This window comes from Octopus sinensis, linkage group LG17 (assembly GCF_006345805.1).
Source record: "Octopus sinensis linkage group LG17, ASM634580v1, whole genome shotgun sequence".
Classification (NCBI taxonomy): Eukaryota; Metazoa; Mollusca; class Cephalopoda; order Octopoda; family Octopodidae; genus Octopus; species Octopus sinensis.
This window is the reverse complement of record NC_043013.1, coordinates 25,450,660-25,473,261: the sequence shown is the minus strand read 5'-3', so window position 1 is coordinate 25,473,261 and position 22,602 is coordinate 25,450,660. Positions and strand designations below refer to the sequence as shown.

At 35.6% G+C, this 22,602-nt stretch overlaps 2 protein-coding genes across 2 annotated transcripts in view; one reads left to right on the top strand and one right to left on the bottom strand.

The window, feature by feature from the left end:
• LOC115220939 (metal cation symporter ZIP14-like) overlaps positions 1–9,173 on the top strand; it is a 31,588-nt gene extending 22,415 nt beyond the window's left edge. The window contains exons 7-8 of the mRNA XM_029791147.2: positions 231–418; positions 3,326–9,173. Coding sequence (XP_029647007.1) covers positions 231–418; positions 3,326–3,469 — 332 coding nt within the window. The 3' untranslated portion in view covers positions 3,470–9,173. The remainder of the gene's footprint in view (positions 1–230; positions 419–3,325) is intronic.
• Positions 9,174–16,778: 7,605 nt separating this feature from the next.
• The window catches only part of LOC115220956 (cubilin), a 96,617-nt gene continuing 90,793 nt past the window's right edge, over positions 16,779–22,602 (bottom strand). Inside the window, exons 10-11 of the mRNA XM_029791166.2 lie at positions 20,675–20,827; positions 16,779–17,143 (exon numbers count right to left, since the gene is read on the bottom strand). Coding sequence (XP_029647026.1) covers positions 17,049–17,143; positions 20,675–20,827 — 248 coding nt within the window. The 3' untranslated portion in view covers positions 16,779–17,048. The remainder of the gene's footprint in view (positions 17,144–20,674; positions 20,828–22,602) is intronic.

Here is a 22,602-nt window from a genome sequence, read left to right as displayed (position 1 = left end):
AGGCACCCCATTTTGTCCGCTTGTATTTGCATTTGTACTCTTTGACCTGAATAATAATAATAATAATATCAGAAAATACTTAAGGAATGAGAAGCCCAGGTTCAGAATTTCACCAAGACATTTGATAAAGGCTGGAGGGTATATCACCTGAAACGTTGTGTTAACAACAAACAAAATGAGGCCAAATATTATGTAATTTATTAAACTTAATGCTGTTTACTGTTTTGCAGGAGATTTTGCAGTATTACTGAGGGCTGGCATGAGTCTTCGTAAAGCCATAACCTACAACATTATTTCTTCTGTGCTCTGCCTTTTTGGAATGATAATTGGAGTGTTACTTGGTAATATAAATTCAGTCACAGTTTGGATTTTTGCAGCTGTTGGAGGCATGTTTCTTTATATTGCTTTAGTTGACATGGTAAGTACATTATTTGAAGTTCATTTCAATATTTTATTTCAACCATTGTATTTACTCTCTTATGTAGGGTGAGAAACTATATTAGATTAGAACACAAATGGTTGATTTGATGCATTGCTGGACAATGATCTGAGATGCTACAAGTTCACATTTTCCTCAATTGTATCATAGCTATGAACAGCAGATTTAACCCTTCAGCACTTAAAAATTGTTTCTCTATTATATATTTTAACCCTTTTCTTACCATATTTCTGTTGAGATGATCTGTGTTTCTTTCAATTAATTTTAAATACAACGAAGAATTTAGTAAAATAATTTGGTTATCATTAAGCTAGTGTTAGGAACATAAATTGTGACTAAGGTTTGGTGGAAGATTTTAATTCAAAACTTATGAAAACAAGATATTTGTACTCAGAGCCAGTTTCAGCTGGGTTGGTAATGAAAGGGTTAAACTGGGCATATCAAGCCCAAATAGTCTACTTGTTTTATGTTCAAACTGGCTAAATCCAGCCTCTCACTCCTACTTTGCAATGTCATTCTAAAAGAAATCTGAAACCTGTTAGATAATGCAGGATTAATTTGAATCAATGAGAATAAATAAGAATTACATATGACTATAATGTGATTGCTAAACTGTTAAATCTTAATGGCTGAGTTCACCTAGTTTTATATTTGCAGTGTAATATCATTCACTGTTGTAAATTGCAACATCATTATACATTTACAAGTATTCCATTGGCTTTCATTGGCTGTATTTAGTTTATCCTTGGCTAGATATTTTTTTTCCTTATCACCATCATCATTGTTTAACATCCGTTTTTCATGCTAGCATAGGTTTGACAGTTTGACTGGAGACTGGCAAGCCAGGAGGCCACACCAGGCTCCAATCTGATCTGGCAAGGTTTCTACAGCTGGAAGCCCTTCCTAACGCCAACCACACCAAGAATGTAGTGGGTGTTTTTTATGTGCCACCAGCATGTGAGCAAGTCAGGTGGTACTGACATCAGCCATGTTCGGATGGTGCTTTTTACGTGTCACTGGCACAGGAGCCACTTGGAGCAGAGGGACTGGCATCAACCACATTCGGATGGTGCTTTTTACGTCACCAGCACGGGGAGCCAGTTAGGTAACTCTGGCAGCGTCCCATGAATGAATGATGCTTATTGCGTACCACCAGCACTGGTAATGGCCACATCTGTTTCATATTTCAGAACCCCAGTCCTATTGATCTTTCATCATTTTGAAAAAGATTAGCTTACATTAGAGCTGCATCAGCAAAAGCCCCTCTCAGTTGTGATTTGCTGTTGTTTAACATTAGGTCAACTCTGATCAAGCAGCACCCGTGATCCTGCGTCTCGGGAACCAGTAGCTTTCTACTGCCACTCCAGCTTCATGATGGAGAGCAGGGGATCAGCTAGATTTTCTTCATACTCTACATGGTTTGTGGAATGAGTATGTTGTAATGCTAATGAATACCTCTCCATCATCATCATCATCATTTAAAGTCTGTTTTCCATGCTGGTATGGGTTGGACTATTTGACCAGAGCTGGCAAGCTAGAGAACTCCACCAGGCTCAATTTGTCTGTTTGACCATGGATTCTTTGACCAGATGTCCTTCCTAATGCTAACCATTTTGCAGAATGTACCAGCAGCTTTTTAAGTGACACCAGCCTAATTAGTATGGTGCTTAGGGTTATCTGTCAGCCAACTACACTATGCAGTCATCCATGTCAAAGGGGAACTATGTAATAATAATATTAGGTTGGTGCATAATTATTGCGGCTTCAATAAATTTTATTCAACGAAAATAATAACGTTTAACAAAAACATCTTTAAATGATTATTCCAGAGCAGATTCACCATCTACTTCAATTACTGCTTGGCAGCTGGTCGGAATAATCATTTAAAGATGTTTTTATTAAATGTTGTTATTGTTTTTGTTAAATAAAATTTATTGAAAAAAACCCACAATAATTATGCACCAACGTAATAATAATAATAATAATAATAATCCACTATAATTTGCTTGATGCAAAAGGAGACAACTCCAATTTCCCTGGAGTTGTCTGTCTTCCTTAGTTACATTATTCTCATTCTTCTACATTGTCTAAATTTTCAGTTTTATTCTCTTAACGCAAATATTAAACTAGAAAAAAAAAAGATAAACATTTCCCATAATTGTTGAAGGCACAAATACACTTGTCCTATTATATAGGACATTTCCTTATTGTATAGGACATACAAATGAACATTAAATTTAAAACTATTGATAATCTCCTTAATCTTCTGTTAAGTAAAATTGAAATTCTTATTAATATTTCATCCCACCATACCAGGTAAACTGCTTAGTAGCATTTTTTAGAACTTGATGTTCTGAGTTCAAATGATGTTGGGGTCAACTTTGCCTTTCATCTGTTTTGGGTCAATAAAATAAATACCTGTTGAACACAGGAGTTCTTGTAAATCACCTTGCTTCCCACCACATGAATAATTGCTGGACTGGTGCCAGAATTTGGGACCAATATTTCATTCCATTCATACTGCTGTATTTATGGTCTAAGCAAGGCCGAATTAATGTTACTTTGTCCTGCTCTGTATCATCTTATCAACCGAATTAAGAAGCTCAAATGCTTTTGCTTTTTTTCCTGAGATAGTTTCTCATTAGTTGAAGTCCTGCATCTGGCATCCCAGCTTCATATTATGGTGATTGATGTTAGTGAAAGATGCCTGCTTGTAAAATGTTTTCCCTAACAATTCATGTAAATTTACCAAACCATTTCAAATGATAGTAGTAGTGGTGGTGTAGGCTAGTGTACAAATGCATTAAAAAAAATTATATAAAATTATTTGACATTATTTTCATCTTTATTGTTTCTTACACTTATTTTTCTTTGTTTTCATTGCAGTTGCCTGAAATTTCTTCTGTTGAAACTCGGGAAGGAGAGCATCCTTTTCTACATTTGTTCATCCAATGTTTAGGATTGCTGTTTGGTTCTGGCATTATGTGGTTGATTGCATATTATGAACACGATCTAATCAATGCATTCTAAGCTATATCTTATTTCCTCCCTACTCTCTAAAAACCTGTCTCTTTGACCGTTCTACATCTCCCCCACTTCAACACCCACTTCTTCGGTTCCTTGATATTAGAAATGCCGGTGCTAAATTCCCCTCTTTGAGGTGATGGATAAATGCTGTTATTTAAAGTGCATCAGCATTGAAATATTCCCTTTGTGCTGTTTGGCATGCAACAACATAACCTACAGATCAAAGCAAATATGAGAGAGTGGACTCTGTCTTGAACCACCACCTCCATTCTCTCTTTTCTCTTGCTTGTTAAATGAGATTTTAATATTTTATCCTGATTCTATACTTGCTTCTCATTAGATTATTTTAAATATTCTCATTCTGGTGATGTGGTCTTTTGGCTTATTAGAGTATGAATGTATTTTTATTTTTATCCCATCTCCACAAACATATCTAATTCATGTAAACTATACGATGGATTTTGTTTTCCATTCCATGCTTGTTATTCAGGGTTGCAAACAAAATTTCTTTTTCTCAGAATTACCAGCTTTTCTAATTTAATTACCTCAATCTCATATTGTCTCTTTATCTCATTTACTAAAATCATTTGACACTAAATACATGCTTCTGCTGATATCATCACCACCATCAATCACAACAACAACCATCATCATCATCATTTTTACTTACATTTGAAGAATGTTTCTGCAAGCTGGTCTTTAGAAGGGATTGGGAACGGACCAAAGATTTACTAAAATTCTGTTCATCATGTTGGTTTAACAGAAAAATACACAATGACACTTCATGACTTATTTTTCAAAATAGTTTTTAAGCATTCTGTTATTTATTATAAAACATTTTAACTAGAAAATATCATTGGTTATACAATCCTATGAAATAATGTTTTATCTATTAGCTCAATACTTTTGTTTTTAATCCATTTATTATTAATTTGGGACCCAAGTGTAAGATATCCAAGGTTTTTTTTTTTTCTGTGTCTATGAACATGTCTTTAGGGGTTTTCTTTATAACTAGTCAACTTCATTTGTGATAACTTATTTCACATCCCAACATACTTATAGTCATGAAATTCTGCACCGTTTTTATATTCCTGTGACTCTATACTTTTTCTTTCTTTCTTTCCTTCTTTCTTTTTTTTTGTGGGCAGAAAGATTCCTTTTTTTTCTTTTCTTATCTTAAACTGATATTGAGTAATTGAGTTCAATGAAGAGAGATTTCCAGATGGTAATATGCTACTTTGGTACCTGCAAAGCAACATTGTCTTTGGTTTGCAATAACCTGCTGCAGAGCATTATGAGCTTCATGCAATGCTGATTTTATAAGTTGTACAAGCAACGAAGGACGGAAAACTCAAGAATCCAGACGGTCTCCATAGTCTGCTTTGTTTTTATCAATGTCTGACAGAGCACTAGAGAACTAGATTTTGGTTTTCCCTTTTTTTAAAATCTTTTCTTTTTTTCTTTTAAATGACTTAGAATTAGACATTATTATTAAACAAATATGTTTTAAATACAGATATAGTCACATTCGTCTTAACACATTTCTCTAGCTTCTTGCCATAGTAGAAATGTATGTATATATTTGTGTATGTGAGTGTATTGGTCTTCTTTCTTTTCTTTTCTTTTTTTTCTTTTAAGGATTTATCTTGGACCGAACAAATAATGTTTATATTACCAATTAAGTGTGGATGCAAGCACAAATGACTGTAAGAGAGTAACTGGTTGGCATCAAACATATGTCTCTTAGAAGATATAGATTCTCTTACCACCAGGGACATTTCTTCAAAAATATAAACATGTATGTTTGTGTATACATGTATGTATAAATTGTTATTTGTTTTTCTATTGCCCATGAAAAGTAGGAAAGCACAATTTAAACGTAAATAATGAATAACTGGTGACATTAATTTTCATATTAAACCTACATTGACAATGCTGGAAATATGAAAAGGAGACCTTTTATTATAAAGAAATAAGGGGCAGTAATGCTGGTCAAGGATAGTAAACTAAATATCAAACCCTTTCATCAACAATAATTTGGTTTTGGGACCAAGTTAGAAAACCATATTTTAAGGGATTGTTTTAGAATAGCTTTAAATTACAACACACTACCATTGACATTTTGGAATATATGTTTGTGTTGACAGGGAAAATTAGCATTCTAATGTATAAATATGAGTTTATTAACTTGAAATCAAGCATTCATTTTGAGTCAGCTTGGAGATAAAACAAAATTAATTTGTTTTGTTGGTTTTATTTTTTTTCGTATTTTAAAGAGCTATTCACAGGTAAATTTAGATGTTTAAATTATTATTATTATTAATGTTTTTAAAGACAGCAAATGATAAATTTGGTTAGGCAGCAAACAAAAATGTTTTGTGTCAGGTTCATTTATATTCTTTGTTTGACTTTGCTTTTCGTCTTTCCAGGTTTGATTAAATAAAATACCAGACAAATACTGGAATCAGTTTAATCAAGTAACCCCTTCCCTTAAAATTTGTGGCTTTGTGCCTCTAAGAAACAATGGTTTTTATTAGTACTACTACTATACTACTATTATGATGTGTGCATGTGTATGTATATTTGTGTATATATCTGTACATCTAATTATAGTTGCAAGTTTTATTATTAATATAAAAAGCAAGATGAGTACCTATAGTTGTTATAGACTGTCTCAGGCTGAAAGACAGGCTGGTGGTATTTGTACATTTAGCATTCAGGTTGAGAGAGAATTCGAGAGGTATATAGTTCTAGTGCAGGGAGAGGAATTGGAAAAGCTCGAGCAGAGAGGGAGCTCCACTGGTATGTAATATTAGAGCAGGGACAAGATTCAGCAAATGTGTTTGGTACAGAATCCAGGAGATTGTATGGCTGGGGAAAAGTGGGGAGAAACTGTATTGTATGGGTTGAGGTGAGGGTGGTAAAATTAAATTCCAAGAAGGAGGGCAAAAGCAGAAGAAGAGACAGAGAGAAGACACACTTTGTGTTCGACAGCCAGTGTTTGAGTAAACTCTTGTTAGACAGCAGTTTTCTTAAATGCCGTCTACAATCTCAAACATGAATGGTTGCTATAAAGTAAAGCATATTTGGCCTTCTTAAGCACACATATATGTGAATGTGTGCATCATCATATATATATATATATAAAAATTTATATATATATAGTTCTATTAGTTGCTGTTAAGTACTCAGGCAAGCTAATATACGTTATATGTGCATGTTAAATGATTCTGCCCAGTACACATTTCATAAAAATGTATACTATATTTTTCTACTAATAAGGACATGATATTACTTTTCTGCATATATCAAACCTAAATCAAGCAGTTAAATTATGATTCTTTTATCAGTCCTTCTTGTTCTCAAAGAACTCTTTTCTTCATAAAATTGATGCTTATAAAAAACAAAAATAAATAAAGCAAAATTATAACAATGCTCCAATAAACTGTAATAAAAAATATATATATTTTGTTTTTAAAGTGTTGTAAAATATTTTAAAGAACATTTATATATAATTATGTTTAAACAAATTGTGTATTTTATTATTTTTTAAATTAAATTCTGCTCCTCTAACATAAGCTTCTATCCACACTCTTCCTTTAAAGAATAACATTCATTCACAAATGTGATTGTTTTTATTTTCACAAGTCATACATAAATACTAAGATTGTCTGTTAACTTCACACTGCTTAACATTTTTATTTTTATTTTAATAAGACTTATTTACTGTTTGCAGATTGTATGTTTCTAAAAAGGGAATCCTATTTAATCTATTTCTCACTACTTTAAAATTAAATAAGCTTTTTTTTTTTTTTACTCTTGTTTTATTTAATTTGTTCATTATTCTAGACTAGAATTCAGTTAAAATCATTGTAATTTTCTTCCCTTCAGGTTTTGCTGTTAAGAGAGGTATGGTGTAGGTTCATGGCTCCTTGTCAACTATTGGTGTTTGTGTGTATGTGTTAAAAAATGTTGCTTTTCTAGTCTTTTTTTTTTTTTCATTTGATACAGAATGTAGTAAAACCTATGTTGATGCATCCTTATCAGACTTACTGTGCTCATTATTAAAAACAAACTTTTCTCCTGCTGAAGTTTACCCAAGAATTACAAAACAATAAAATGCAGTTTGATATGACTTGTGTTCCTATTTGTAAGTCTTCCAGAAAATAATTGAAGAGAGCAAAAATACTGGGATCACTTGTTATTTTTGCATTACTTCATTTGGCAACATTTTACTTGTATCTAGAACAATCTAAATGGTTCTTCAGTTTCTTTTCCTTTCTCTTTATTTTATGTTTTTTTTTTTACTTTTTCTTTTACAAATCTTCATTTTATTTATTTATTTCCAGATCTGAAAAGTCTTTTCTTTTCTTTTTTTATGTTTCTTCATTTCCCCTGAACCCAAATATCTTTAAAAATAAGTAAATCATTTGAATTTTTGACTTTGGCTACAATTTGTTTCATTCATTTTTTAACACAGTTTTAGGAGAGTCACTATAATTGCAAACAGTTTTCTGATAAAGAATTGAGAAACAGATTTTGAGTGTAGATTCACTGTGAGGAAAGAAAAACACAAAATAATAATGGTTTCATATCTTTTTATAGATATTCATCAATCAAAAATTAGTGAGAGCTTTATTACCTTCTGTCAATAGAATGAAACATCAGAGCAGTTGAATGGCAGAAATACAGGAGTGTTGGACGAAATACTGTGTGGAGTGTTGTGTCACATCCCCTTTATGTTCAGAGTCCAACTCCAGCTAGGGCTAACTTTGCCTTTCATTCCCCCTGGGATTGATAAAATAAGTACCAGTAATTTACTGGGAGTTGATCCAATCAACTATATATATATATATACCCCTTCCCAACAAATTTGTGGCTTTGTGCCAAAGTTAGAAATGAATATAAAACATTAGCCTCTCTACATGTAATAAATGTACATATGTATGTGTATATATGTATATATATATATATATGTATGTATATATATGTATGTATATATATATATATAAAATTATGGCTGGTGTATTTCTTTGGGGCAAAGATATCTGACAGTAATGTCGGTTTGTATGTATGTATGTATGTGTGTATATAATGTTTTATTTTTTTCTCTTTTGTTGGAAGATTGATCTTTGTAAGATGTTTTAATTAAAAACAAACTAAAAAAAAATAATAAATTGACATATCAAATCATAGGAAGCAGGGCATTTAACCCGCTTTTAAATAAATAACCTACCAAAATTTGAAAAAGTTAAAAAAAAACAAAACAAATTTGGTTTCTTCTGCATTGATTGATTGAGTATTATGTCTGTAAATATTCCAATGAATGGCAAATCCTAAAGTTTACCATGACACTATACTTATATAACATTCCTGTGAAACAGTGGAAAGAGACAGTTGCTTCACCATAATTTTTATAAGAAAATAAAATTAAAATGTAAGATATATATTATAGCTTCCACTGAATTTTCATAAATTGATGTGGCATACAGATTTTCTAGCTGGGTACAATTCAATTTTGTCTAATTTGTTTATCTACAATTGTTCCTTGGCACTGCTGAGTTAGAAAAAAGAGTTTTTTTTTTTTTTTTGTCTTTTCCCTTCCCCTCAAATTCCTTCCAATGTGATTCCCCTCCTCCCCGATTTTTGATGCTGATTTAAATAAAAAGAGAAATTCATAAATAAAGTTGAGATGTTTTTCAAAGAATTTGATTGTCTTTTTTTTCTGCTATAAATGCTATTCTGAAAGGTTTTGTCATTAGAGGTTATGTATTCTAACAATCTGTTTTCCTTCCATTAAAGAATTTTTAATGTTTTTCTTGGGCTGCTCTAGTTTATTGTGTCCTAAGGCAGCCATATCTGGCCCAAATATTCTACCTGCTTTGTTAAAACTGACCAGATCTATCCTTTCACACCTATTTTACAATGTCATTCTAAAAATATACAAACATGCCATTGAAATCTTGAAGCTACAAGATAATGCATTCTTCTATTCTTTTACTTGTGTCAGTCATGTGACTTGATCATGCTGGAGCACCACTTTATAGGTTTTTTTCGTTTTTTTAGTCAAAATCAATTCCAGGACTTATTGTATCAATTTCTCTTGCCAAACTGCTAAGTTATGGGGACATAAACAGACCAACACCTATTGTCAAGCAGTGGCAGGAGGGACAAACAAACACACACACATTATCCATTACCCATCTCCCCTCTCGTGTATTCATCAACCATCGTGTATTCGCGCCTTCTTCCTCCGGACAATCTTTATTTAAAAAAAAAAAAAAACGCAGCCCCAAACTTCTGCTCTTTCATTCATTCATTCATCTAACAGATAAGTTGAATGCTTATTTATTATTTCACTTCCCCATCAATCATACATGCGTTCTTATCTATCTAACTATTTTTAACTAATTTCTATATCTATCTAATTATTTTAACTAATTTATCCATTACCCATCTCGCCTCTCGTGTATTCATCAACCATCGTGTATTTGCGGTGCACCCGCCCTCCCACCCCCACCACCAATACTGGATATCTCTATATTTTTGCTCCATCCATACCGGATGTCGCTTCTCCCACCACCATAATAGGTGTCTACTCTTCGAACCCCCCTCTTCAATACGCTATTTCACCATGCATTACCCCTCTCTTGATATCCTACGTTCTACTTGCCTAGAACCTGTCATCATTTCTCTGAACCACCCCTCCCCACTGGTGCTCCCCTATATTTCTGCACCCCCCCCCACCACATAAAAAAAAGCACCATCCGAACGTGGCCGATGCCAGACCCCTCTGGCACCTGTGCAGGTGGCACGTAAAACACACCCACTACACTCGCGGAGTGGTTGGCGTTAGGAAGGGCATCCAGCTGTAGAAACTCTGCCAGACTAGACTGGAGCCTGGGGCAGTCCCTTGCTCCCCAGACCCCGATCGAAACCGTCCAACCCGTGCTAGCGCGGAAAACGGACGTTAAACGATGATGATGATATATATATATATACAATGAGCTCCTTTCAGTTTCCATTTACTAAATCCACTCAGAAGGCTTTGGTTGGGCCGAGGCTATAGTGGTAGACACTTGCACAGGGTGCCACGTAATTGGACTGAACCTGAGACCATATGGTTGGTAAGCAAGCTTCTTATCATACAGCCATGCATGATTAATTCAAAACAATAAGCAATACATCTGATAAAGAAATCTGAATGCTGAATGGCTAAAGTAGACTAATATAGATATTGCTCATGATAAATCATAAATCATGGCTGCACCACTAAGATAATTTAACCCTTTCATTACCGTATTTATTTTGAGATGCTCTGTGTTAATGACATTTGTACTACAGAGCCAGAGGTGGTTTCAGCCAGGTGGGTATCACAAGGGTTAAGAATTGTTTCTCTATTATATATTTTAACCCTTTCATTACCATATTTCTGTTAAGATGCTGTGTTTCTTTCAATTAATTTTAAATATAACAAAGAATTTAGTAAAATAACTTAGTTATCATTAAGCTTGTGTTAGGAATATAAATTATGACTAAGGTTTTAATTCAAAACTTATGAAAACAAGACATTTGTACTCGGGGCCAGAAGCGATTTCAGCCAGGTTGGTATCAAAACGGTTAACATATGTTTTTATTGGTTGATATTTCAAAAGCTTGCTCAGCTCCAAACTTTGGTCTAAAGCACTGGCACTCAGTTGATTTTACCCATTAATTCCTTTCATTCCCATTTTGCCCGGGTGAACCCTCATAACTGTTCAATGTTTAAAAATTCCTATTATATTCTCGTAATTAATTATTATTAGGAATTGTGTGAAAAAAAAATTGAATTATTTTTTGTTTTGTGGTAGTAAAACCAGTTTATTTATTCTTTTACTTATTTCGGTCATTTTCCTGTGGCTGTGCTGGAGCACTGCCTTTAGTTGAACAAATCAACCTCAGTGCTTATTCTTTGTAAGTCTAGTACTTATTCGATTGGTCACTTTTGCCGAACCACTAAGCTATGGAGATGTAAACACACCAGCATCAGCTATCAAGCGATGATGGGGGATGAACACACATGCAAATATGTACATATATATATTTTGGTTTGATTTGCTTGCTTTAAATGCTAAACGGTTAAAACAGGCAAGAGCCACTTTTGGCATTGAAACCACAATGTTTTGTATGGTATAACTGATATCTTCCTCCTGCTCACCATTTTCAATCTGCTTTCCATACTGGCCATATCTATGGCTCGTACAATTTGAGGGAGACTTGACCTGGTCACTATTTTATGCAGATAGCCCTCTGCATTCTTTTACTGCTTCAAGTCATGCTGGAGCACTGTTTTCAAGGGCTTTTAGGGCATTCATATCCCTATAGAGTGATCAAGTTTTACCTTTTTAAAGGATTGCAGCTGAATACACTGTCTTACACACGGATTCACAAACACACACACACACACACACATTGATATAGCAGCCAAGACTGGCTGTTGCTCAATTTCACCAAATGGTTTCAATATCTTAAAAGGGATATCAGAAAATTGCACCTTGGAAAAGTGTCTTCTTAATATAACCCCTGGCTCACCAAAGCCTTGTGAGTGGATTTGGTTGATGGAAACTGAAAGAAGCCCATCATATATATATATATATATATATATATTGGCGTTAGGAAGGGCGTCCAGCTGTAGAAACATTGCCAGATCAGACTGGGCCTGGTGCAGCTTTCTGGCTTCCCAGACCCCAGTTGAACCGTCCAACCCATGCTAGCATGGAAAGCGAACACTAAACGAAGATGATATATGCATATGTGCATGTATTTGTGTCTTTGCATCTATTTGTTTTCTACCAACACTTGACAACCAGTGTTGGTTTGTTTATGTCCCTGTAACTTAACAGTTTTGCAAAAGAGACAGACAGAATAAGTACCAGGCTGGAAGATAAAAGTACTGGGGTTAATTCATTTCACAAAAGTTCCTCAAAGTGGTACCCCAGCATGGCCGTAGTCAGATGAATAAAACTAGTAAAAGATAAATGATACAGGCGCAAGCATGGCTGTGTGGTAAGAAGCTTGCTTACCAACCACATAGTTCCGGGTTCAGTCCCACTGCATGGCATGTTGGACAAGTGACTTCTACTATAACTTTGGGCCAACCAAATCCTTGTGAGTGGATTTGGTGAATGGAAACTGAAAGAAGCCCGTTGTGTATAGTGATTTGATCTAGTTTCAGTCATTTGACTGTGGCCATGCTGGAGCACTGCCTTTAATCAAACAAATCAACCCCAGGATTTAATCGTTGTAAGCCAAGTACTTATTCTATTGGTCTCTTTTGCTGAACTGCTAAGTTACAGGGACATAAACACGCCAAATTCAGTTGTCAAGTGATGGTGAGGGGACGAACACAGACACACAAACATACACACACACACACACACATATATATATATGCGATGGGCTTTTTTCAGTTTCCGCCTACTAAATCCACTCACAAGGCTTTGGTCGGTCTGAGGCTATAGTAAAAGACACTTGCCCGAGATGCCACGCAATGGGATTGAACCTGGAACCATGTGGTTGGGAAGCAAGCTACTTACCACACAGCCACTCCTATGCCTATATGTATGTATATAATATTTATGTGTCTGTGTCTGACGCCCCATCATCACTTGACAACCGATGTTGGTGTGTTTATATCCCTGAAATTTAGCAGTTAGGCAAAAGAGACTGATACGATAAGTACTAAATTTACAAAGAATAAGTCCTGGGGTTGATTTGTTCAACTGAAGGTGCTGCTCCAACATGACTGCAGTCAAATGACTGAAACTCATAATAGAGTATACCAAAAATAACTGACACAAATCTGCACCTGCCTTTTTGTTAACACAAAACTACAAAGGCCTTCTGAAGATCAACAATGGCATTCTGTAGAGAGAGGCTTTCATTGTGTTTTCCTCCAGTTTATGCACTTAACAAGTTGTTTTCTTAACAAACAGTCATAAGTTATTTCAAAAACACAGTATCTCTACACCTGGGCAGCAACCAACAGCCTACTTTTAGCTTTTAACAGCTCCATGTTTCTCTCTTGTATCATTGATCTACATTCTTCTGGGGTTTTTATTCATTTTTTTTAGTTGTTTTGGTCATTAGACTAGAGCCATGCTGAGGCACCACCTTGAAGAATTTTTAGCTCCAATGAATCAATTCCAGTATTTTAATTTTTTTTTCTTTTTAAATTTCATTTACGAAAAGGCTAAGTTTTGGGGAAATGAACACTCCACCACCAATTGTCAAGCAGTGGTGGGGGACAAACACACACACATGTTCTATTGGAATGTGATTACTGGGAGGCAGAGCATAAAACATTAATGTGGCGTTCAAGAAAATTTGGAAGGACAAACATTTTTTTATGAAAAACCTTTCAATGATTCATTTCATTATATCTCAATTCTCTCATTAAATAAGGATGTGCTGTAGCAAGGCTCTCTGCTGAATACTCTAGCAATAAAAAAATTTTTTTTTTCTGTCTCTCCTAGAAAATTCAATTAACAATATGACAATTAACGAATATAACAATTTTTCATTCTTAAATCTTTTTTATTTCAAATTTAACAAAAAAGAAACAAAATATATTTGTAATAAATTGCATTTCTATCATAGCAAGTAACTTTATGAAAGGAAATGTTTGCTCTTTGCAACACTATTCAAAAAATATATATTTCCACATGTGTGCACACACATACACATGCACATGCATGCACACACACACACATTTCTCATTCAACTGTGTTTCTTCATCTGTCAACTGCCAAACCAAACCATATTTTGCTTGATTCTTCTCCCTTAGCCGTGTATCTCTCTCAAGAACCATTTTCCTGTTCATGCTTCCTACCCCAAAAGAAATTGCTCGAGTGCAAATTTAACATCATTCATTTCAGTCCTATTAAGTTAGAAGAACTGAAATGGTCCTACAAAATATAAATCAGTGATTCCCAACTATTTTTTACCTATGGAACCCTTTGATTCCTATTTCACAAAGAAGAACCCTCATAGCCTTTCAATGTTTAAAAAATTCTTATTGTATTTTTACAATTAAATGTTATTAGAAATTATTTTTAAAAAATTGTTCAAATATTTTGTGCATTGTGGAAGTGTGACCAAATGATTGCACATAAATTTCAATGACAAAATCTTATGAGGACCCCTAAGGACCATATGGATTCCAGTTAAGAACCACAGGTATAAATGGTCTCTGAGGGACAGGCAATGGCTATGGACATTGCCTTTCTTTTTCTGACCAACTAGTAAAGCAAAACTATGAGGGGAGGAAATCTGTAGCATTTTTGTATTCCATAAATTTTGTTTGGAGAACAGAGTTGACAGGAAGCGAGATAACCGAAATGGAGAATGAAGGTTTGTACCTCATCAGCAGAACCATTAGAACAGCATACAAAATGCATGCAGTATTTAGTATTCTGACTTTAAATCTTTGCAAGGCCATCCATGGCCAATACATTGAACTCTCAGACTGTACTGTCCACCAAGTTTTAAGCAAACCCCATAGAATAAGTGGCAAGACTTAAAAACTGATGAGTGCTTGTTACCATTCAATGATGAGTTCAACTTCTACTGTGTGATTATCATAGAGATGGACAAGATTTGCACCAATCTGGCTTAACAAGGATAATCCACATGAATATAGTCTTTATTATGACCTCTGCACGTGACCCAATGGATCGTAAGGTTTTATATTCAATATCATGGTAGGATTGTAAGCCGGTGAGCTGGCAGAATCATTAGCATGCTGGGCAGAATGCTTAACAGCATTTTGTCCATCTTTATGTTCCAATTCTGCTGAGGTCATCTTAGCCTTTTGTCCTTTTGGGGCTGATAAAATAAATACCAGTTGAACACTGGAACACTTACTCCCTCTCCTGAAATTGCTGGCCTTGTGCCAAAATTTGAAACCAATATTTTGTTATGGATATATATTAAGGCGGTGAACAGGCTGAAGCGTTGGCATGTTGGGCCAAATTCTCAGCAGCATGTCATCTATTTTGATATTCTGAGTTCAAATATTGCTGAGGTCAGCTTTGCCTTTCGTCCTTTCGGGGTCAATAAAATAACTACCGATTGTGCACTGGGATCAATGTGTTCAACTTGCCCCCTCACCTGAAATTATTGGTCTTGTACCAAAATGTGAAGCCAATGTTTTGAAAAGGTAGTGGACCGAGTTATAACTAGTATAATCATAATATTTAAAATGTGCAAAGAAATAGGTAATATTTTATTAAAACCTAAATATTAGATATATTTCCCCTCAACACACACACACACACACACACACAAGAATAGAGAGCAAATAATATCTTTGATAGATCAATTCTTGTCAAAACAAGTGATGCTTTAGTGAAAAAAATAATCCTTTCTACTTAAGGCACACAGCCTGAAACTTTAGGGGTGGGGACTAGTCAATTACATCAACCCCAGTGCTTCACTGGTCCTGAATTTATTGACCCCAAAAAGACAAAAGATAAAGTCAACTGCAGCGGTATTTGAATTCAAAACATGAAAACAGATGAAAGACCACTCAGTATTTCGCCCAGCATGCTAATGGTTCTGCCAGCTCAACACCTTTTTAGTGAAAAAAATAATAAAGCGTCTCTAAATATTTGAAATTCATAACAAAGATTTTGTGAAATTTATATTTTATTGCAGTAAAAATGCATTATGTCCAATGTGAACTTGCTGTTATTTAGTTGTGATCATAAAAAATAAATCTTCAAATTTGATTCGATTTATAGAATTGAATCACATCAATATTATATTATTCCAACAAATTTTTAACTTAGAATATATTTTTAATACATCATATAAAAAGTTCACCAAAGTTTTGTTTTTTATTTTTATATTAATAGAGCTGTTCATATTTGTGATTTGTGTCTCGACATGACAAGATATAACAAAAGGCACCTAAATGGGAGAATATTAAGTGCAAATGGCCTACATTCATTTTATATGTAATCCCATAAGATATTCCATTTAATATATGGAACGTTAAATTTCAAGAAATTAAGATTTTTTTAGGAATAAAGAAAATACTGGTATAGACTTCACACAAATTTTTGAGCCAAGTAATATAGTTATTAATCAGAAAATTAATTTTGATTTAATTAAAGGTAGAATACTACTAAAAGGTATAACATCACAAAAAAGTTGGGGTTGAAGTTGTAGAATTCATCATAGATTTGAACTTGGAACAATAAGAATAATATATATATACATATATATATATAAATACATATAATGTATGGAAACAATTTCTTTTTTTTTAAACCATTATTAAACTCGTGATATTACCTGAACATAATTCAGCAGAATGGGTTTTTTGATCACCAAATAACAGAAGCATTTGGCTTGCATCTGCTTCTAGGCACAGATAGCAGCATCTCTTTCCAGTAAAAAGAAAAAAAAAACTGGGCTTCCCTGTTGATCTCGTTCAACAGGCAGTGAAAGAGTTGGGAGTTTAGGGGGTCATCCCCATAATTTTATTTTGTAACAACAAAACTCAAAACCTTCCAAAATAAGCAAAATATGGTTTTTCTCAAACAAATTCTTTTGAAATACAAAAGCAGAGTAAAAAGTAAAGAACAGTTTTATCTTCAAAAAATTTCTGTCCTGTGCTTAATGGTGTCGTATCTGAAAAAGAAAAAAATATTCTGATAAATTGGCAAACATTCTTTGAAATAAATTGAATGTTAATAACAGTGTAAATGACTGCAAAGTAGGCTGGTAGCTTATATAATAGTAGTGTTACTATCTAACAACAACAACAATAACAAGGATGATGATAATAATAATAATAATAATAATAATAATAAATGCCCTGATGCAGTACCAGACAGTGGCTCTCATGGTAATTGCGCAACCTGATAATCGCTACCTCATATGAGCAACAATGAAAAAACAAAATATTGTGAATAACGGTGTAAGGAAACTGAAGCCAATGAAGGTGACAGTGTTACACCCGGCAGGCTCAGAGATTCTGGGCCGGCTCCACCTTGTCGATATCCAGAGAAGGACCACCACACATGGCGTAGATGGAATAAACAAATTAATGCTGTGGTCATGGAGTGTTACTACCTGAGCAACCTGGTAGATGAAAATGGTGCTCAAATTAGGGGTTACCAACAACGTATGTATGATCACTGGAGAGAAAAGAGATTGTTTCAATTCACAGAACAGAGACTATGTGATCAACCTAGAGCAATAAGAAAAAATCGTTGGTTCACAGAAGTAGAGCTCGAAGCTATCAAAAGACGGGTCATGGAAAATAGCAGCATAGATAAGAATGAAAACACAGTTCTTACTAATGAGAGTAATCTCATAGCACAGGAAAGGAGCAGTGGTAGCTTACTTGATGAGAGACATATAGATGATCTAAAAGAAGACAATAAAACTAATGGCGATATGACTGATGAACAAAAGGCAATCTACGACAGAATAAAGGTAAGACTACAGGAGAATGATAGTGACATTATTTGCAACCTTAAAAAGTTGATCGGTGGAAATTGAACCAAGAAACGAAAAACGTCAATGAAATTCTGAAATACATCAGAACAAACAACATCACAGAAACAAATAATTTGATCAAGGCAGCAAGTATTGTTGGAGCAGAAAATGTGGGTGTTGATGTCAAGAAAAGGAAATATAATGGGAGTGACAAAAGAAAAGATCCATGATGGAAAAGAAGAATACAGGCAGGGTTAGACATGCTCTCGAAGGAAATCTCTGTGTTAGACTGAAAAGAGAAAGGGGAACTTAAAAACGAACAAAAGTACCGGGCGCTGAAAAGGAAGTATAATATTGAAAGAAAGAGCCTGAAAGTAGTAGTGGAGGAACTGAAGCAGCGCCTCATTGCAAAGAAAGCAAAGATAGTAAGATACAACCAAAGAATGAAAGGTTACCACCAGAATAGGTTATTCAGAGTAGATCAGAAGAGATTCTATAAAGAAATAAATGGAGGATGTACAGATGAAAAGTTAATACCAGATAACATTGAAAGTCAAAGGTTTTGGAGTGACATCTGGAGCACAAGAAGGATGCTGAATGGTTGCAAGAACTGAAACAAACAGTAGTCTGTCCAAAACAGGCAGAACCAGTCATTTCAGTTAGGGAAGTGAAGGAAATCAGCAAAAAAATGAGCAACTGGAAGGCCCCGGGACCAGATGGAGTTCTAGGCTACTGGATCAAAAGATTTGGTGAATGGCATGCATGAATACATGTGCAACTCAACACCTTGTTAAATGCTGACCAAGCAACACCAGAATGGTTGACATTGGGTAGGACTGTGCTGTGCCCGAAAAGCATCAAAACAGTAGACGATTACAGGTCGATATCCTGTTTGCCACTTATGTGGAAGTTATTGACTGGAATACTCACAGAATCAATGTATGAACACTTAGAAAAAATGGAGTCCTGCCACATGAGCAGAAGGGTTGCAAGCATAAGTGCAGAGGTACCAAGGATCAGCTCCTGGCAGATAAAACTGTACTCAGAGAATGCAAGAGGAGGAAAAGTAACTTAGCCATGTCATGAATCAACTATCATAAGGCATACGATATGATCCCACATTCTTGGATTATGGAGTGTATGAACCTGTTTGGGATTGCATCGAATGTTGAGCGATTGCTTGGAAAAAGTATGGCAAATTGGAGGACAGACCTGACAGCATATGGAAGACGTTTAGGGACAGTAGAAATAAGGAGGAGCATCTTCCGAGGGGACTGCCTGTACCCACTGATCTTTGAACTGTGCTTGATACCACTGACACTGATTCTGAGGAAAGCAAAAGCTGGGTATGTATTCGTAAGCTGCCAACAAAAAGTCAACCATTTGTTATTCATGGATGACCTCAAATTTTATGGTAAAGATGAAGCCCAAATCAGTTTCCTCGTTGATACGTATATCTTCAGTGCTGATATCAGAATGGAGTTCAGACTGAGAAAGTGTGGTGAGTTAGTATTGAAGGGAGGCAAAATCAAATGTATGGACGGGGTAGCGATACTGTTGTGGGAGGTTATGAAGCAGATAGAAGAGATGGGCTATAAGTACTTGGGGATTTTGGAAATGGATAAATTGATGGAGAAAGAAATGACCTTGCAGATGGGGGCTCAGTTAGAATTTTCTTCTGGTTGAGTAGCCCATCCCACTCAAAAGGTCCCTGAATAAGGATTGTTTTAGGATGTTGAAAGAACCACCCATGTTTCCAAAGGTGAATTATCCAAACCTCCAAGAATTCCTTTCAACACACGGCTATGATGCTCCCCCACTACTTCTGCTCATGGTCAGAGATGCACATATCATCAGCCACTATCTGTGTTATTGAGCAGAATATTTACTGTAGCCCATCTTTTATACCAAGACAAAACAATGTACATGATAACACTTCCAATCAGTTAAGATCAGAAGCCATGAGAGCCACTGTCTGGTATGGTATCAGGGCATATTGATACTCCACCACTACTTCTGCTTGTGGTCAGAGATGCACATATCATCAGCCACTAAAGGACATGGTCAACTGGTTATGGTCAAACAATTGACAAGCAAATCTGTGGTATTGAGCAGAATATTTGCTGCAGCCCATATCGGACTCAGAATCTTGAGGTTAGTAGCCCGTGCTCTTAACCACTACACCACATGCCCATGGGCTTTTTGATAATTGCATTGCTTTAGAAGAATGTTCTGAAGTCATTACTTTATTTGACCAACCTCCCCTGTCTGCTCAATCTCCTGTGATTTGTTAGGTGGTCACTGACAACTGAATAACCAAAACAAACTCTGACGTCATAACCTCTGGATGCTGGACGATCTAGTGGAGTTCCATCTTTTTCATATGAGATCTATATCAATAGCTGTACACCACTTTGGTAGGTACATGGTGTGGAGGCCTAGAGAGGTAGTCTGGTGGGAGGGGGGGCGATTCTGACTGCATTGCTCGCTGCCAAGAGGGGATTACTAAACAAGAACAGTCAATGGGAAGGAGGATGAGGATGATGATGATTATGAGGAGGAGGAAGTGGCAGAGGAAGAGGTGGAGGTGGAGGAGGAGGAGGTGGTGGAGGAGGAGGAGGTGGTGGAGGAGGTGGAGGTGGAGGTGGAGGAGGAGGAGGAGGTTTTAGTAATGTTAATTGTTTCAAGCTCTAGAGAGAAAACAAAAGAAATAATCACCCAAAATATGCAATTCTTCACTTTCAAAATTACATTCCCTGGCCGGCCTTTCATCTGAATTGTCTCCACAGTGATCGACTCCGTCACACTGCAGTGATTCAGCAATACACAGAAGGTTGAAACATGGAAGTTTGAAATTCTCACGGCAGCCATCTGTAAAATAGAATTCAAATTTATTCAGTTAAATAGATAAATAAAAATACCTAAATACAGTAAAAGATATTTCCTTAACCTAAATTTCTATTAGAACCATTCAACATTCTGATTACTTATAACCGTATGCGTGGCTGTGTGGTAAGAAGTGTGCTTCCCAGCCACATGGTTCTGGGTTCAGTCCCACTGCGTGACACCTTGGGCAAGTGTCTTCTACTACAGCTCCAGACAAACCAAAACCTTGTGAGTAGATTTGTTAAACGAAAACTGAAAAGAAGCCCATCATGTGTGTGTGTGTGTGTGTGTTTGTTCACCCCACCATTGCTTGACAGCTGATGTTGGTGTGTTCAGGTCCCCATAACTTAGCGGTGGCCATGCTGGAACACCACCTTTTTATCGACTGGACTTATTCTTTGTAAACCTGGTACTTATTCTATCAGTCACTTTTTCTGAACCGCTAAGTTAAGGGGACATAAACACACCAACATCTGTTGTCAAGCGATGGTGGTGGGGACAAACACAGACACAAACTCACAAATATATATATATATATTGGGTTGGGCCAAGTGGGCCACTTTTGGTAAGCAGAACTGGTGATGTGGGAAATATATATATATTGGGTTGGCAACAAAGTTCCTGCTGTTTTTTTTAGATTTTGGAATTTATTGCGATTTTAAATTTTGGAATCTATTTTTTCTGAGAATTCTATTCTTGAATCATTTTGGAATATATTTCGTTTTTTTTTTGTTGTAATTTTAGTTAATTTTTGTTGATTTTCAGATCATTAAAATGGAATGTCAAGTTAAGAAATTCGAGCATTTTCGACACCTCCTTCTTTTGGCTTTTAATCAAGGTTCTAAGGCCGCAAAAGCTACTTGTGACATTTGTGCTGTATATGGAGAGGGTGCCATAGCTGAAAGAACCACTTGTGATTGGTATGCCAAGTTCAAAAGTGGAAATTTTGACCTCAAAGACGCACCTCGTTCTGGCCGTTCAGTTGAGTTCGATGAAAAGTAATTAAACCAACTTTTGCACGAAAACTCTTGTCAAATGACAAGGGAACTGGCAGAGAAGCATCTTCACTCGATGGGAAAGGTTCAGAAGTATGGAGCATGGATTCCGCATGCTTTAAGTAACAACAACAAAAATCAGCAAGTCACAATCTCTGCTGGTTTGCTTGCTTGCCACCGTTCAACTCATGGATGCAAGCAAATCATTACTGGCGACAAAAAATGGTGCCAGTACATCAATATGAAGCAGCGTAAGAAATGGCTTAGCCCCAGTAAACAAGCAACACTATGCATGAAACAAAATCTTCATCCGCGAAAGACGTTGTGCGTATGGTGGGATTGGGAAGGGATTATCCATTAGGAATTGCTTGAAGGGAACCAAATGGTCAACACGGAACTCTACGTTCAACAGATGGAACAACTCAAGAGAAAACACCTAATCGTCAGCATGGAGTTCTTCTGCTGCACGACAACGCCCGCCAATATTGCCAATATGACCAAGGAAGCCATTCAAACGCATGGCTGGGAAGTGCTGCCACACCCACTATACTGTGCTGATTTGGCTCAATGGATTTCCACTTCTTTCGATCTCTTTCAAATTCTATGCACGGTGTTTTGTTCAATACTGATGCAGAATTGAGATCTTGGTTGGATCAATTTCTCGAGTTGAAATCAGGTGATTTGTACCAATGAGGTATTGAAAATATTGTTGAACATTAGGAGGAAGTTGTAAACAACAAGGGTGGATACATTATTGATTAATTA